Consider the following 16,772-nt stretch of genomic DNA (forward strand, 5'->3'; position numbering starts at 1 on the left):
ATTTGTTGTTTTCTCTGTATTTTGATAGTTAAATCCATGAGTTGTCATACAGGTTTAAAGTTTGTCCAAACTAGCACTCTGTTTGTGTTTTTGCAGTTGAATGGCGCGGTGTCGTTGTTGCTGGCGGAAGGTGTTACTCTGCGTGTGCACATCATTCATCTGCATGGCCCTGCTGTTTGTCTACGTTGCTATCATGCTGTGTATGAACATGAACACCACAGTAACACCGAGGACTGGAGTCAAGGTACAAAGCCAGAAAAGTCCTCATTTTGTAGCCTCAGGAATGTTGAATAATAAGGGCTTCGCTCCGCTCCCTAAAACCTTCTGGGAGAAACACCTCGACAACATGGCCTTTTGGAACCGACTCCAGCTGACAATCGACCGCCATTTCAATGCCATCCTGTACCCCAGCAAAGCCCAGAGAGGATTACAAAATAACAGCTTTGATGATTTTCTACTGAAGCAAAGCTTCTCTGAAGTTATCGACATGGACCACTTGAATGACATCCTTGACAATCTACCACAGGAGATGCAAGAGTTTGTGAGCTACATGCAAAATAGGGACTACCCAATCCTCCTCCAGCCAGATGGAGCATGTGGAGCTCCAGCAAAGGAGGAGAAGGAGCCCCCTCTACTTCTGTTGGCCATCAAGACAACAGAGATGAACTTTATGAACCGACAGGCCATTCGACAGACCTGGGGCCAGACGGGATGGGTGGCAGGACAGAAGACAAATGAAGTAGTCAGAGGATACATCCGCAGGGTGTTCCTGCTTGGTAAAGAAAACCAGAGGGAGTCGGGTGTGGATGTATCTGAGTCACTGAAGCTAGAGAGTGAACGCTATGGAGACATTCTGCAGTGGGACTTTGAGGACAAGTTTTTCCACCTCGCCTTGAAGGATGTGCTCTTCTGGAGCTGGTTCTCGCGCTCCTGCAATCGGACTCGCTTCATCTTTAAGGGAGACGACGACGTCTTCGTCAACACGCCGAACATGATAGCCTACCTGCAGGACCAGCTGAAGAAGCCACAAGCCTACAAGAGCATGATAAACTTTATGGTGGGAGATGTCATCAGATCAGCCATACCTAACCGAACAAACAAGTCCAAGTACTTTATCCCAGACAGCTTCTACAATGGGTACTATCCTAGGTACGCAGGCGGGGGAGGGGTGGTGTACTCTGGCCTGCTGGCCAAACGCCTACACCACGTGTCTAAAAGAGTTCACCTGTTCCCCATCGATGACGTTTACGTAGGGATGTGTATGAGTCAGCTTAATGCGCTCCCCATCCATCACCCCGCCTTTCTCACATTTGATTTTCCAGAAAAAGAAGAAGAGCTGTGTTCATATCACACAGTCCTCTTGGTCCACAAACGAAGCGCCAACCAGATGGTGAAGCTTTGGGATGACGTGAAAAAGACACGGACACAGTGTCGGGATGTGGCCTTGAGGATTGGAGACGAGAGGAAAAAGGATCCAAAACTATGAGACTATCACAGGTGGATAATGGCAAAGTCTCTTGTAGCATTATTGCCACCATCTGAACACTTTGGTGAGCGCCTGTCAAAGTTGTGAACCCGGGTCAGCTCGTGTCTGCATTTATTTAAGTCAGGCATCCGTGCTTATATTTAATGACACCAAACAATGGGAAAGACCAGGGGTCCACCAGCATGCCCACAATGTGAGCAATATTTAATACCAATTCACCAAGGAGTATTGAGGAGTAATATATGTAATATTGAAAGTATGTGGATTACCAAGCCCTTTAATTAGAACTGATACAAAAGCCGTGCTGAGATGATATGACAAGGGTGGAGTTTATTGCTTTTTACTTTAGTGACAGGGAAGAGTTTCAATGAATTGTCGGTACCACAAAGCAACCTAACTGGTGGCGCAAACCTTCTCCCAAAGAAAAAAAAGTATTTTTACAACAATATTGTGGTTTTACACATATTTATATATTAAAATACATCAACTGTTATGTAATAAAGATTTTTGTTATTGTATTATTTTGTAGAATTATTATATATTACAAATGGAATATTGTAGTAAATAGCAGTTGTTTACCTTTAATTACAGGACATGTACTTTATCATTCATGTTTGTTTAAATAATTGTTCAGATTTATGAGGTTCCTGAACATACAAAACGAATTGAACACTAAAGGCAGACACAGAGTTTTGTATTTGAAGCATGTTGTCATATTTAGAGATGGGAAATTCAAGCAAAACTCCTATTCGCTCTGCACTGTTCGATTTCCTTTGAATATTTCGGAGCAGCTTTGAGGCACATTGTCGCCACCTTCTGACGGGAATGTCGCATTACAGCCAGGTGCCAGTAAAAACAGGCGATAAAGAAGAAGAAAGGCATGTGTACAAGTCGATTTTAAAGATTAAAACAACAATTCGAATATTTGAAATTCGTGAGCCATCCTTACTACGTATCGAGTTTCCCCGCCGTGACACCCAGAGAGAAATGTGTTCGAGGGAAAGTTCTTCTTGAACTGGCTGAACTGGAAATAGTAGCATTTCTGATGGTGATGAAATATTGTGAGCTAATCTTTTGTGGATTTATGTAGTGCATGTAGGAAATTGTTTTTGGTTACCTGTCCATGCTTGTATAACAACTGCACAACTGTTTCCTCAAGAGACAGTTAAATGTGAAATAAAAAAAAAAAAGATTCAGGACAAATTCTGAGTCAGACACATGGAATGGAAGAAATGAACACGGAGTGATGAGCACACAGCTCAGGAATTATTTTTATTTAAAGAAGAAAGGTCAAAACAGGTGTGTTGAAAATAGATCATTTGTCAAAGCTATTGACAGCATTCATTTGAAAATTATTAAGAGGGATTTTGAGTGTTGGTCCAGCTTGTTAAAAGAAAATCCTTCAAAATACGTACAAGACAGTCACCAAACCAACAACTCCTGACAAACTTGATCAACCAGAAACCAAACAGAGTGTATTCTGTGTTACAGTAGTACAGTAGTGAATTGTTTGTGGCAGATGTAGTTTGTACTATGGAAGAGGTTTAGTGGATATTAACATTCCCTGACTGGATATATAATGTGTGATGGCTTCATTTGAAGTTTGTGTAAAAACAAGTGTTTGGAAGATATTGTCTACAGGGAACTAAACAGACAGCAGAAATATATCTTATGTACATTTTAATGTTACAGATTTTTTGGGGAATCACTTTTCAAAGAGGAATTATGTGAGTCCATTGAACGAGTCCATTGAACGAGTCCTTTTAACGAGTCCTTTGAACAAGCCATTGAACAAGTCCTTTTATCGAGTCATTGAACGAGTCCATTGAACGAGCCCATTGAAGGAGTCACTGAAGGAGTCATTGAACGCCTCCACCAGACGAGAACTGCCGGGGGAGCTGCTGCACGAGGAACGTCGTTTCAAATGATCCTCCGTCAGTGACGGCAACAGCAGAGCAGAGCACACTTTCACATGACTTTTACAGCTCTCGATTGTCCGCGCCCTCTCTGCTGCGACTATGAACCATTTTCTGTCCTTTTCTCTTCGTCCTCATCCTCTTCCTCACCGTCATCCTCCTCCTCACTCTCGCTGTACTGGTGGTGACGGCGGTTGGTGTTTACAAAGAGGTCGCTGTCGTCGTCCTCAGAGTCGCTAAATTCCTCGTCTTTCTCGTCTTTCTCGTGCCGTTTGTTCGTCTGTACCTGTGCTGGCTGCACCACCATAAACCCCTCCGGCCTGGAGACAGTCAAGGAAAAAACAAACACAATCCCGTCAGTGACACTCGACTGCGCTGTGATTAATAATCGTACACGGCGTGTATCTCCATGAGTGTGTTTGTGTGCCTCCACCTACCAGAGCTGTTGTTTTTGCAGGTTCTGGATCTGATCTTTGTAGAGAATGAAGCTGATCTCTGCTTTCACCTTCTCTCCTTCCGCAATAGGATCCACGATCACGTAGTCACCTTGGGAATACAAAGATACACTTTAAATATACAAGATCATAGTTATGCAGACAGAGATATTAATTCAGCCAGTACCGATCAGAGTGCGATGACATTATTGACTTGTACTGTTCTCCTACACTCATTTCGCATCAATATCTACTCTCCAAAAATCAAGATCTCAAAACAGCATGTTGTTGTTTTTTTTAAAGCTGTGGTTTACTCGCTTGTCTGCCAGTGGAATAACAGCAGTGATATAGTGTTTATAGAAGAGATGCACCTGGAAGCCTGCAGCAGCATGTTAGTAAAACCCCACAGAGGTTTATGGTAGTGGAAGAAAAATAACCTCCATTTTTCCTGTGCTATGAACCAGTCAAAACGCTCTGACGTACCACTCAAAGTTACATTTGAAACTAAAACAAATGACGATCATATTTAGTAGTGGCGTATGTCGACAAGTTAAACCCTCGTATGTATGAAAGCTGTTGATTTAAAAAGCAGGCTTTTAATTTGAAATGTAATTCAACCTATATGTGCAAAACCTGAGAAAGGTCTGGCTGCACACATTTATCCTTCTGATATTGGGGGAAAACAGTCCTGACTGGCAGATTTATACCCAGTCTCCATCCCGTGAGTCTTGACTAGTCAGTGACACACAGTCCCATTTACAGAAGTGTGGTATTAAAAACCAACAGTGAACTTTGAAATCAACACACGGCACGAGAGTGGAAGTTTATCGGCCACCTTTCAGTCTCGGTGTCACCGGAATATGATTCCAATGTTAATGTCAGTATCTCATATCATCAGATATAGTTACCTCTCTTGATCCAGATGTTCTTGCGGAACTTGGTGGGCATGCTGACCAGGAAGGTCTCACCCTGAGCCGTGATGGCTTCATGGAGGTTGTTACCACGGCTACGAGTGACCTGGAGAAGCGCACAGGTGTAAAAGAAGAACAAGTTAGAAAAATGTCCTGATATTTACCGAGATGTTGTTGTTGTAAATGTCAAGACCCTTAAAGACAGTAAGTGCCCACAAAGTTTACCTTGACAATCTGCTGGTTTCCTGTGGGCGTGACAAAGTCTCCAAGGACCTCCTGGATGACGTATTTGCGTTTGGTGGCCTGAGACATGATGAACTATGGTTCCTTGGTTCCTGGGCAGGTTCCTAAGCCAACTGAAGAGGAAAACAGTGTGATCAGTGTCAGTAAAGAGTAACACGTGCACGAAGGCCTGATGTGATCAGCTGACGATGCATTGAGGAAATAAATCACAGTAAGAATCAAAAAATGACGTCAGCTCAACGTGAATCTTCGTTAAACTCACGAGTTCGTTATCAGGTAACAAATTACTTCATGTTGTACTGATATCATTGATGGCAGGAAAAGTGAAAATACTTCACATGTCCTCTTGTCTTAGTTACCTCGAAACGTTAACAAGTACGTTGCTTCTCAAATTAAAAAAAACAATAATAAAACGTATCGACGAACTCAACCACGTCAGCAGGTTAAATTATTACCTTGAAAGGAAGAAAAGAAGTAACTGCGTGTCCTTTTGGAGCCGAATATGTTCTTGAACGGCAGCTAGAAGTCCGTGTAGGAAAAAAGACACGTTTATCTGATTACTAGAGCAGAGCGACGCGTGTTAGTGTTGATTCTCCAGCGACAGAAAGAAACGATTTCACTTCCGGGGTCAAAGCGTCTTATATACCTGCATTGCATTGTGGGAAATTGGATTTTCGCTCAATTTGTGCGACATTCAAGATCACGAACGTTTGATTATGTTCACGTAGCCTATTATATTATATTACTTTATAAACATGTAAAAGTTTCTCCCCCTTACTTACTACAATTTTGGAAGTTTGTTGTGATAAATGTGTAGTCATTATATACACAATAATGTTTAATGTCAGTGGAGCTGATGGTGAATTTGTATTACTCCAGCGCATATAAAAAAAATAACAATAATAAAAATGAACAAACAGAAGGATTTCACACTTTTTTTATTCAACCATCATTCATTTCTCACTGTCTTACAGCAGTTATTACAATTACACTGCAATTTTGCAGTAATGTGAACAACCACAAGTCAAAATCTCCTCTTTCAAATAACCTCTTTAAAGTTCAGAGCATGAGCACAAACACTGGTAACAAAACATCCAAGAAACCCGTCATGACAGAAGTTACTTAGTCAGACTTATAGCACAGACGTTTTGTGAGTAAAGATGAGTTCAAACCAATACTGCCTAAAAACACAGCAATCGCTACGACTTGCAGGACAAACCAAAGGAAATGCACGCATAAAAATCGAGTTTTAAATGACTATAAAATTTAGTATCACATCAAAGGTAGCTAGCTTCATTAGAGCTGGTATGATCTGGTAAATTGATGAGGTGTGAGGTATGAAGGTAAAACACTAGTCTGGTTTAACGGAAAAGAAACATCAGGAGGACTTCATGGGTGTCTCCCTGTGATCTTCATATGTGTGTGTGTGTGTGTGTGTGTGTGTGTGTGTGTGTGTGTGTGTGTGTGTGTGTGTGTGAATCTGTGATGTCAGTGGTTTAGTTGACTTCAGCAGAGGAGCACATCTTGTTGATCCCACATGTATTGGACCCCCTGTACAGGTAGTAGTAACCCTGTGGAAGAGAGAAACACTTTGTAAAAAGACACACCCTGACAACTGTATATGGAGAGCTACAACAGGTCAGTCAATGTTTTTCTTCACTTTCATCTTTCCATCGAACCTTCCAACTTAATGCAACAGGAGACAAAAGAGTAGTGAGTTTTATACAACACTGTGCAAACAAATAAAGCCACACTTAAAGGCTTTAGTCTCATTACTACTGAGCTGAAACAACATCTCTTGAATAGTCCCAAAGCATTATAATTTTAATTCTTCACAACACTTATGTGGTATATTGCAGTGCTGCCAACTATTGGTGAGATCTTTTATTTAAAAGTCAGGATGTGGGTTTTACTTGATATATTTTCAGAAGAATAAATGTTAGTAGATGTTTTTCTCTTACCTGTTCCCCATAATCCTCCCCCCAGCTATTTTTGATGGCCCAGAATGGGATACCTTTTCCTGAAAACAAGGAAACGTGCATTCAGTCCACTTAAACTGTATCCTGCCACTTTTAAGATGTTAATCGGGGCATACAAATGTGTCAGTCTTCTTTTTCAGTAGTAGGAACCAGGTAAGTAAAGTGAGGCTAAAAAATACTTACGCTGTCCGTATCCCACCATCAGCACAGCGTGGTCGATCATCCAGGGGTTGCAGAAGATCTTCAGGGGGTGAGACACACCCTTCTTGTAGAACTACAGGGATTCAAGTGACAATTGAAATCAATGAAATATGATTGAATGATGATGATAATTACATTCTGGTTCAAATCAGATGCGTCTTGACATTATCTCTTCCTGTCTAGTTTACAATGAGGTGATGCTTCTGTATGTCAAACTTCACTGATTGCTGTTGTTGTTGTTGAGCCACAATAACAATAACAATGATAACAACAATACTAATACTAATACTGCTACCAGTAAAAACAAGACACAAGACATGATTACAATTTGAGAAAAAAATAACTGTTGAGTAAAAGTAAACTTTAAGAATGTATTGAAGATTTACTAAAGTATTGCAGCAATATAAACTGGAGTGGTGGAGAGTAACTAAATACATTTACTCAAGTATGTTACTTAAAAATAAAATATAAAGGTACTTGTACTGCAGTTTTTCTATTTCATGCGACTTCCACTCCACCACATTTCAGAGGGAAATATTGGACTTTCTACTCCACAGTTGACAAGGACTGCGGAGGAGAGGACCTGCTGGGGAAAAGAGCCCTGCTGTAGAGCCCTGCTAGAGAACTGCTGGGGGGAGCACTGCTGCACACCTCTCTTTGAGGGTGCATGTAGTTGCTCCTTCTTGCAAGAATAAAATGTCCGATGTGTTTGATTTTGAACCAAGCCTCTTGAGTAATTTTTCTAACATTTTACTTCAATAGGATTTTTTAAGCAGGACTTTTACTTGTAATGGAGTGTTTTTACATCACTGTATTGGTACTTCTACTGAAGTAAAGGATCTAAATAGTTCTTCCATCACTGCAGAACTGCTGACCTGCATCGCAAAGGCATTCAGAGCGACAGAGATCGGTCCGTTCTCAGCCAGCCACGCCGCAATTTCTGAGGGGAAAATAAAAGTCACAGTTAGTCCATTCAACAGTCCTTTTTGTTTCAGACTGCCAAACACATTACTCGAGGTTTTAGTTTCAATTAGCACACCTGCAAAATCAGCCATTAATCTCCACTAATTATTTGTCTTTGACATTAAAAATGACATGCTTGCAGTTAGGCCATTGTTGTATGTTTAGTAACTCCAATTAGTACCTTTCCAATGTAAAATAAAAATATTTTTGCTGTGCATTTCAGTCTAACTTTATTAACATATATATCTGAGTTCTTTTTCCCCTCTCAGTCACTCAGCCCGCTCACCCTTCTCATCTTTGGACAGCTCTACAGAGCTGTTGATGTAGGCAGCCACCTTCATGGTGGTGAAGTCACACCTGTGCTTCTGCCCGGTGTAGGAGTAGTCAGTTTCGGTCTCCAGACCACCTTCACCACGAACGAGGGACAAATATCAGAGATTAAAAGCTTTCTATAAGCATCCTTTATATGCAAAACTCCAGACGTAAATCTTAAATGTATCAAGCCTGCGTACTCCTCTCTGTTGATGTCAGAAGGGGTTGAAAAATTTAAAATAGAAACAAAATGTTTGAAAATGGTTGCAGACACATCTCTTTCTTACCCAGCTTCTCAATAGCCTCATAAGCATTTGAGGGCAGCCCGCCTCTGCACGCCTGGTCCAGCCCATCACAGTCAACCAGCTCTGTGAACCACAAATCAATAAACCAATCAAATAATGACTTTGGTCTGGAAGTGAAAACATCAGAAAGTAATTTGCTGTTTCCAAATGCCGTGCTTACGCTAACACTCACTATTTTGAGTGCATCAGTGCGTTCACACTGTCAAATACAGAAACATCCAGTGCACTATAAGTACCAGGATGATGCACTCAAAACGGTCCCAAAAAGAAGTGTGAAACGTTGGGACACTTTCCACTCTAAACGGTCGCCATCTTGTCTACATAGACCTAAATCATTTTCTTAATGAAGGCGTTTGAGGAAGCTGTCGCTGTTCCTGAACACCACACAAAGTGTTTCTTTTTCATTGCCGCTGTTGGACAGAAGCCACCAATGACTTTATTGAGTGTGTTAAACAGAGGACACAGTAACATGTTAATTTCTGGGTAAAATAAGAACAAAGTGACAGATGTGTTGGCGGGTGATGCGTTCAAATGCTGAGGTTATTTCAGGTCAATGCGGAATGGCACCGTGCGATTTGAAACAACACTAATCATTCCTGCACAACACAAGTAAGTGTCCTAACTATTTGTAAGTGTACTAAGGGAAGTACGTCATTTGGAACACAGCAATTATATCTGTGTTTGTTTGACTCTGTGCAGATGTGTGCGTTACCTTGTTCAGACAGTGACAGCAATGTTCCATTTTTCAGGAACCACTGGCCTTCAATGTTGCCTGTGACAGAAAAGGCCCAGCAAGATCCGCACATACCCTGAGAGACACACACCCTCATCAGCGTGAAGTAGGCAGAGGTAGCATTTGATCCTTATTAACATGTTATTTAGCCAGTCACGCCCAATAATTAACTGTGTTTGTCGGCACCTGGTTTTTAACAGGACTGACAGCTCCGTGATCCCGCCAATCCCAGCTGTCAGGGGCGGGGCCTCGGGCAGGAGAAGCTGGTTTCATTGGTCGATGGAGAGTCCACTGACTTAGCAGCGGGTTCAGGTGAGTAGAGCGAAACTCCTCCTCTGGAGAAAAACAGAAGGAGAGCAGTCAAACCTTTCTATTTTTTAAGCAAACCTGAAGCAACATATGAAAAGCAGAAGATGTATTTCCTCATCGGAAACTGTGGAAACACAAGCAGACACACACACACACACACACACACACACACACACACACACACACACACACACACACACACACACACACAGTCACGTACCAGTTAAGTCGCTGAATTTGGTGACTCCGTACTCGGCTGAGCCTTGATCCAAAGACTGGAGCTTCTCAGCAGTCTTCAGGTTTTCGTGGAAGATGCGTAAACGTTGGTCGGTCTCTGCAAGGTCAAAGGTCAAATATATCCATCAAATATACAAATTTAAAGTTATTTGGCACTCCACCATTAAAAAAAAGAGACTGTTTTACTTCCCTGTATATTCATTTTTTTTTTACATTATAAGTGACACTCACAATTAGGTGACCAGTGGTTTGTTTCTACAGGACACGTGAAGCTGAATGTAAACCAACATGAAACACCTTTCACTTCCTGTGACTTCCTGTCTTGAAAAGATTTTTGAAATGATCAATCAATCAACAAATGATCTAATTAGTCAAGCTAGAAAGGCAGCATCACTCCAGTGTACTGTTTATGACCTTTAGCATCCAGTTGATTGTCTGATTTTTAATAAATGCAAAACACAGTAACTATATATTTTGGTCAAATTGAGGATCTGACCTGTAACTGACATCGAAAGTAATACAGTAATCAGAATGGTAAAACTTTCATGAGTAGTAGTTGAAATCAAATTGCTGCTGCTGTTACACGTTTCTTTAAATATCTCGATTAATATTACCTTTAATCTGCCATTACAGTTCAAACTATGCATGTTTGGCTGAGATATGTTTTAATGCCAGACGTAAGAGGTTCCGGTGCATTACGGTTACGGAGGATTGTCTGCATGAGAAGCTCTAACCAGTTATCTTTACAATGTCTGCAGGATGCTGCTGATGCAGATGTCAGTCTACAAGATGAGCTGGCAGAGCAGCTGATGAAGATACAAAGGGTGTGAAAGTAAAATGGGTCAGCCACTGTTCTGATGCACACAGGCTTAACACTTTGATACTAACCAAATTTGACGAATGTAACCAAAGTTAAATTGTTGTGTGTACAGTTTATTTATCTTATTGATGGTTATATGATTTTTTTTTTATGATATTAACCTTATAATAAATGACTTAAGTATAAAGTAAATACAGTTTAAAAGTACATGTAGCATAATTATTTAAGTAAATTGACAAAAATAAATTTCAGTTCAGAATATTATGTAAATTTGGTACATTTGCTTTAACAAATAACTTCACATTTTCGTGTTACTTATGATTTTGACTCAGCTGTTTTTAGTGTTTCTAAAATGTCCCTGGTTTAAAATGTACTCACTATTTTTAAATGTAAAAAGTTTCATGGGTGGTGTTTTAATTTGTTTAATTGGATGTACAGCACCTTTCTCTAATAAGGATCGATCTGAATGTCATTCTTTCAAAACCCTGACTTTCATGTGTTCACAATAACTCAAATAGAAGATAGATAGAAACAATTAGCCTTACTCAATGTTAAAACAACTTTCAACAACTAAAAAGCTTTCTTATTTAAACATTTTGTCTTCTTTATTCATTTTTTGTAGAAACTGAGATTTAAAAATTAGAAATAAGGTAATGGTTAAGTGCTTTGGCATTTATTTCCTCAAAAAGTGGGCAGTGACTGAAGTCTCCGTAGAGACCAGTGAGAATGTCCATAAATTGAATATCAACATACAAATCAACAAACCTGCAGATTTCAAACCATAACAACAATAACTCCATTCTGGCAGGTCTATAAATACCTCCTGTAAACTGGTCAGAATCATTTCATTTCAAAGCTGGTGACACAAAACTGAGTGCATCTTCAGGCAGAAAAACAAGATGACTTTGAGACTGTATCAATCATTCCTGGGCACCTACAACTGGGCAAAGCAGCAGATTTCCATCATTTTTGGTGGAACAGAAAAGGAGACCCTTCTGAAACAGATGGAGGAGCTGAAGGCTCAACTGCAAAGAACGAAAAAACACAGTTTACGTCAAGGACAAATGCTCATGGAGCTCTCCGTCACCCTGGAGTCAGAGGTGAAGGAAAATACATCTCTCTGGAACCAGGTGGAATATTTGTCCATCGAGCTCCACGGACTGAAGACCATGACATCTCGGCAGCGTGAAATGTTGCGCCAAATGAGAGTGAAATGTTCTCATGAGGAGGCACTGAGGATCAAACTCAGCCAGCAACTGGCAGAGACCAAAAATGAGTTGGCTATGGAGAAGAGACGGACAGAGCTGCTGGTGAATAAGGAAAAGGCAACAAGGAATGAGATTGAGACATTAAAATCTTCATGCCAGGAGATCCAGCCGAGGTGTGAAACTGAGCTGAAGGCAGAAAAAACAAAGCAACCGGAGACGGAAATCAAGTCTTGTTCTGAAACTTTATCAGAGTGCCGGGAGCTGATCCAGTGGCTGAAGGCTGAACAGGACACCTTCCAGCAAACAATGGAGCAGAAAAATCAAGTCATGCAACAAGCCGCCTCTGAGTGGGTGAAGTCCTTCTGCAAGAAGCTGGAGGACCTGAAAATCCAACTCCGAGAACAAACCTCAACAACCGCTGAGGAAGAAGCTAGTCAGGACCTTCAACACAGACGCTGCACAACTTGTCGATGCAATGAAGGACGAGGTCTGCAAGAAGGATGCCATCGCTAGAGCTACTATGTTGTAACAAAACTGTAATTTTATATAAACTTCCATCTTCAGAGCATCAAATATCATGATCTGTCTCTGTGTGTCTGCTACTGATAGTTTGGTAGGTGTTCTGTGGAAAAGGCCGACTCAGCATATCACTTTACTTTGAGCTCAAAGTCATTAGGATTAAGATGATTTACAAAGAGAAAACGGCATAACTGTAATTTTATGTGTAACAGTCACAGCGAGATGTGTATCTGTGTGGCCCCTTGTGTGTGTGTGTGTGTGTGTGTGTGTGTGTGAGTGTGCACATGTGCCTCTAAGGTTTATAGATGGAAGCAGCTGGATTCATAAAAAGAGGATAAGCATTGTGTCAATAGTCCAAGATGAGGCCAATAATCTGAAAAGAACAAGAGTCGTGACTCCACCACCGTAACCATGACAGACTCGATTCAGGATCCACTGAACTGGCCATGACATTAACAGAGGCGGTCAGCGCCTGAGATGTGGATGTGGCTCAGATGGAAGTGGATTGCCCAATAATCATAAAGTTGGCGGTTTTAAACCAGGGTCCTCCTGTCCACATGCTGACGTAGGCAAGACACTGAACCTCAAGTTTCTCCCGATGGCAGGTGAACACCTTGCATGTTAGTTCTGCTGCAATCGGTGTGAATTTGTGTGTGCAAATGTTTGAATGGGAAACAGTTGAAAGTGCTTTGAGACCACTAAGGTGATAAAGCACTATATAAGTGCAGGCCTTTTGCAGCTCCTCTTCTCAAATTCAAAGGCAATACAATGTATTTAAAATGTCATTGAAAAATTGTAAGTTTATATACTGTATTTACAGTATATAAATAAAAATATCAGCCAACATATCGATATAGGATTTTTTTTAAATTCTAACGTGTGTATCGGTATCGGTCAGGCTCTACTTAAAACCGAGACACATGTACACCGATTGTAAAGGTTCTGAATCAGTGGGGGAACTTCACAGTATGTTTCAGTATTCATACAGTCAAGACACAAGGCTGTGAGTACGGTGCTCAGTGTGCGTGTCAACAGGAATGCGACTCACTGTTCAGTATGTACAATATGTGTCAATCACTCACCCTCCTGGCTGCTGTAGATTTTATTGTATCTAACCATGAAGTCTTTAAAAAGGCCCAGCAGCTCCGCAGACTCCTAACAAACAAAAGAGCAGACAAAACACACAAAATCAACAACACAAACTACCTCAACCTCAAAGTTCAATTTGATTAGACATTTACACAACAGGTGGACTGCTGGAGCACATAAGAGGCAGATAACAAGACAGGACTTGACTTCAGCATTTTGTTGTCAGTCCTGGTCTTGATCTGAATACAACATTACTTTTACCTCCAGAGGCTGGCTGCTGGTTGAATCCTCAACCTTATTGGTCTCTTCAATTTCAGATTCAGCTGGTAAGAGAAACATTCAGGAAAACATGGTGAGCATCAATGTGTGTAATACCGAAATACATGCATGGTTCAAGTGTTTGAAAATGCACTGACTTCCTGGTTTTTAAATGATGAAGGCTGTAGAAATAATTTTGATAAGATTTGTTTTTCCTTGATTTGAGAGAAAAAAAACAAATCTTGTAAATCCAAATCATAAAGTGGAGCTACAACAGAGAGGAGCCTCATATAAGGTGTATTGTTTAGACTTTTTTCTATTTTCAGGAAAAGAAAAAAGTTCAAATCTAGACGTGGAGCTGATGGGAAAAAAAAGATTTGTCTCTTCCTCTTGTTTGCATTGTGGCTCCAGAAAGTCTCTTGTCAAGCAGGCTCCGAAGAGTTTCTTTTGTTTTCTGTCTTATTTGCAAGTGATTCCTTTTGTTTTACTTTCCGCATCTAATTGACGACTCCCCTGTGTCCTTATCTTGTGACCTACAACCAACTCAGTATTACCATACGAAAGCAGATACAAAGGGAATGGGAGTGACTGTCAACTGTTTGTCAACTGTATAAAAGCTGCCCTACGGAGGAGTGATGGGGAGAGCACTGCTGCACACCTCTCTTTGAGGGTGCATGTAGTTGCTCCTTCTTGCAAGAATAAATGTCCGATGTGTTTGATCTTGAACTAAGCCTCTGAGTAATTTTTCTAACAGGAGCCATCATTATTTTACATCATTTAGCTCTTTGATTATCACAAATTATGAACCAGATGAGTAAACGTTGGTGTTACATAATATGAAAGTTAAATTTATCAAACGGGCCCAAGCATAATTGTCTGGGCTGTTTGTCAAGATCAGTAGAAGTAAATCAGTACTTTGAAGGTTATTTTCTATAAATACACTCAAACCAGCAGATCAACACGTTAACCTCCACCTGTTGAAGTAAGATATCAGAGCAGAGAACAGACAAGGCTCACAGTGAATGGCATCAGCTATATTTTGACCACAGGACAGTTGTAACAGAAAGTCGAGAATCTTAAATGTTGAATGATCTGCTGACACACAACGGACCTTTAGGCTGGCACTTCTGTTTGAGCAGAGTTGAGGTTCCCTGCCAGGGAACGTCCCACACTTCGAACACACAAACCTCAGTCTGAAATACAAAAAAATAAAATAAATATATATATATATATATATATGAGGACAGAGATAATAGCTATCACTGTCATGTCTAATGTACGTTCATAACATAAGCAGAATCACGTGTTTACCGCTGTGCAGACCGAGCTAACAACATTAAACAGAGCAAGTTATTTATGTCACTTATAAACAGCCCCATTTAAAGCATATGTGTCTTTCCATGACTTACATATGTTTTTTCAGTTGGGAAGGAAACTGGAACAACGAAACAGAAAAACTAATGTGTCAGTGTTGTGTATTCATGCATGTGGGCACGAGGTATGAGACATGAGCGTGGTTGGGGTCACTCCAAGTCAAAGTTAAGTCACAAGATTAGATGTCTGGCATCATTTCCACTGAACAAACAAAAATACTTTGCTGCAATGATAAATCAATACACGGTTAGATGCGCACACAAGCATTCCCATTTCTCAGTAAAATCTGCTTTTTTAAAACCACGACATCAACCTATTTAATCTCTATCGCTCTCCTACATACACACACACATGCTACCTTGAGTTGGTGTGACTCGGGATAGAAGTCACATGACCTCAGCATGGCGGATTTCTTGCATTGAGTGTTACTCAGCTCCACGGTTAAAGTGTAACGGATTCCCTTAACCAGCTGGAAAACAGATAAACACACACATATATAATGATTACTTTTAGTTTTCAAACAAAAAAATTCCACTCATGATAAAGCATTTATTCAGACATGACTGAAAATATACCAATATTATATTTGTGTATTTGAATGACATTTAACCAGACTAAGCTTTTCGTGAACTATGTTTTATTGTTGTGAAATATAGATGCTCCTTTTGCTGCATTGAGACTCCAGTGGTGAAAGGCCAGACTGCACAGATAGATGCGCTGATAAATGACTTTATTCAGTGTTGAGTCAGGTTACACTCATTGACATGACTTCCGGTCGGCATGAAAAGATGAACATATTGAGAGGCATATGCTGCCTGTCGCCTTATTTTAAAGACTTTTCATAAACTCTGAAAATTAACTAAACCACGAACTCAATTATAGGTTTGTGAGAAGTAAAAACAATACTGTGCTCGTTCCGTTTTTCTTTGATTAACACGATTACTTGCTAAATGTATGCTTTTATTTTGAAGGTAAGTCGCTTTATTTCCGGCTTAAGTTGAACTTACTCTCGTTAACTTGACGTAGCTGTAAATGGGCCACAGTCGCACTGTTGTTTACAAAGAAACGAGCACACAACTCTTATGGCAATGAAATAAATCATTACATAAATAAAGGCTTCCAGCCACGCAAGTAAACTATGACAACGTAAGACGACAACACGCTAAATAAATGAACAAAAGGTGAAAGATGCCGTCTTGACTAATGTCACCTGTTTGGTGCCGGAGATGAAGCGGCTGACTTTGCGGAGGTGCATGGCGTTGGAGCCCCGGTTGTAGCGCTCTTCGGCGAACAACAGCGCCTTCTTCAAGCCCGGGTCGGACTCACGCAGGCGGATAGCAGAGCCGGGAGGCCCGAAGAGAGGCCGGCCGAGGTCCTCACCCAGCCCCAGCACCGAGCCCAGCACGGCGGCCAGAGCCAGCCACGGGATTAGCGGACAACAGCGAAATCCAGCCACCATGTTTCCCCCCCGTGTG

At 40.9% G+C, this 16,772-nt stretch overlaps 3 protein-coding genes across 3 annotated transcripts; 1 reads left to right on the forward strand and 2 right to left on the reverse strand.

The window, feature by feature from the left end:
- Window positions 1–100: 100 nt before the first annotated feature.
- On the forward strand, window positions 101–1,902 carry LOC138211709 (N-acetyllactosaminide beta-1,3-N-acetylglucosaminyltransferase 2-like). Its single transcript, XM_069171792.1, has one exon. The coding sequence runs from the start codon at window positions 101–103 to the stop codon at window positions 1,484–1,486; it is 1,386 nt and encodes a 461-aa protein (XP_069027893.1). The 3' UTR covers window positions 1,487–1,902.
- Window positions 1,903–2,730: 828 nt separating this feature from the next.
- Window positions 2,731–5,586, reverse strand: LOC138211712 (probable RNA-binding protein EIF1AD). The gene is made up of 5 exons (XM_069171797.1): window positions 5,446–5,586; window positions 4,973–5,103; window positions 4,745–4,853; window positions 3,840–3,948; window positions 2,731–3,722 (listed from the first exon to the last, which is right to left on the reverse strand). Exons 2-5 carry the CDS (start codon window positions 5,057–5,059, stop codon window positions 3,503–3,505), a joined length of 525 nt encoding a protein of 174 aa, XP_069027898.1. The 5' UTR covers window positions 5,060–5,103; window positions 5,446–5,586; the 3' UTR covers window positions 2,731–3,502.
- Window positions 5,587–5,911: 325 nt separating this feature from the next.
- ctsf (cathepsin F) lies at window positions 5,912–16,756 on the reverse strand. Its single transcript, XM_069171791.1, has 14 exons — window positions 16,508–16,756; window positions 15,656–15,766; window positions 15,035–15,116; window positions 13,927–13,988; window positions 13,659–13,731; window positions 10,013–10,126; window positions 9,670–9,818; window positions 9,463–9,559; window positions 8,733–8,813; window positions 8,420–8,539; window positions 8,046–8,110; window positions 7,153–7,243; window positions 6,952–7,010; window positions 5,912–6,561 (listed from the first exon to the last, which is right to left on the reverse strand). Exons 1-14 carry the CDS (start codon window positions 16,754–16,756, stop codon window positions 6,487–6,489), a joined length of 1,428 nt encoding a protein of 475 aa, XP_069027892.1. The 3' UTR covers window positions 5,912–6,486.
- Between the last annotated feature and the right edge of the window lie 16 nt (window positions 16,757–16,772).

Source organism: Embiotoca jacksoni, unplaced genomic scaffold (genome assembly GCF_022577435.1).
Source record: "Embiotoca jacksoni isolate LCO1_2020_lvr unplaced genomic scaffold, fEmbJac1.0.p SCAF_5, whole genome shotgun sequence".
Lineage (NCBI taxonomy): Eukaryota > Metazoa > Chordata > Actinopteri > Embiotocidae > Embiotoca > Embiotoca jacksoni.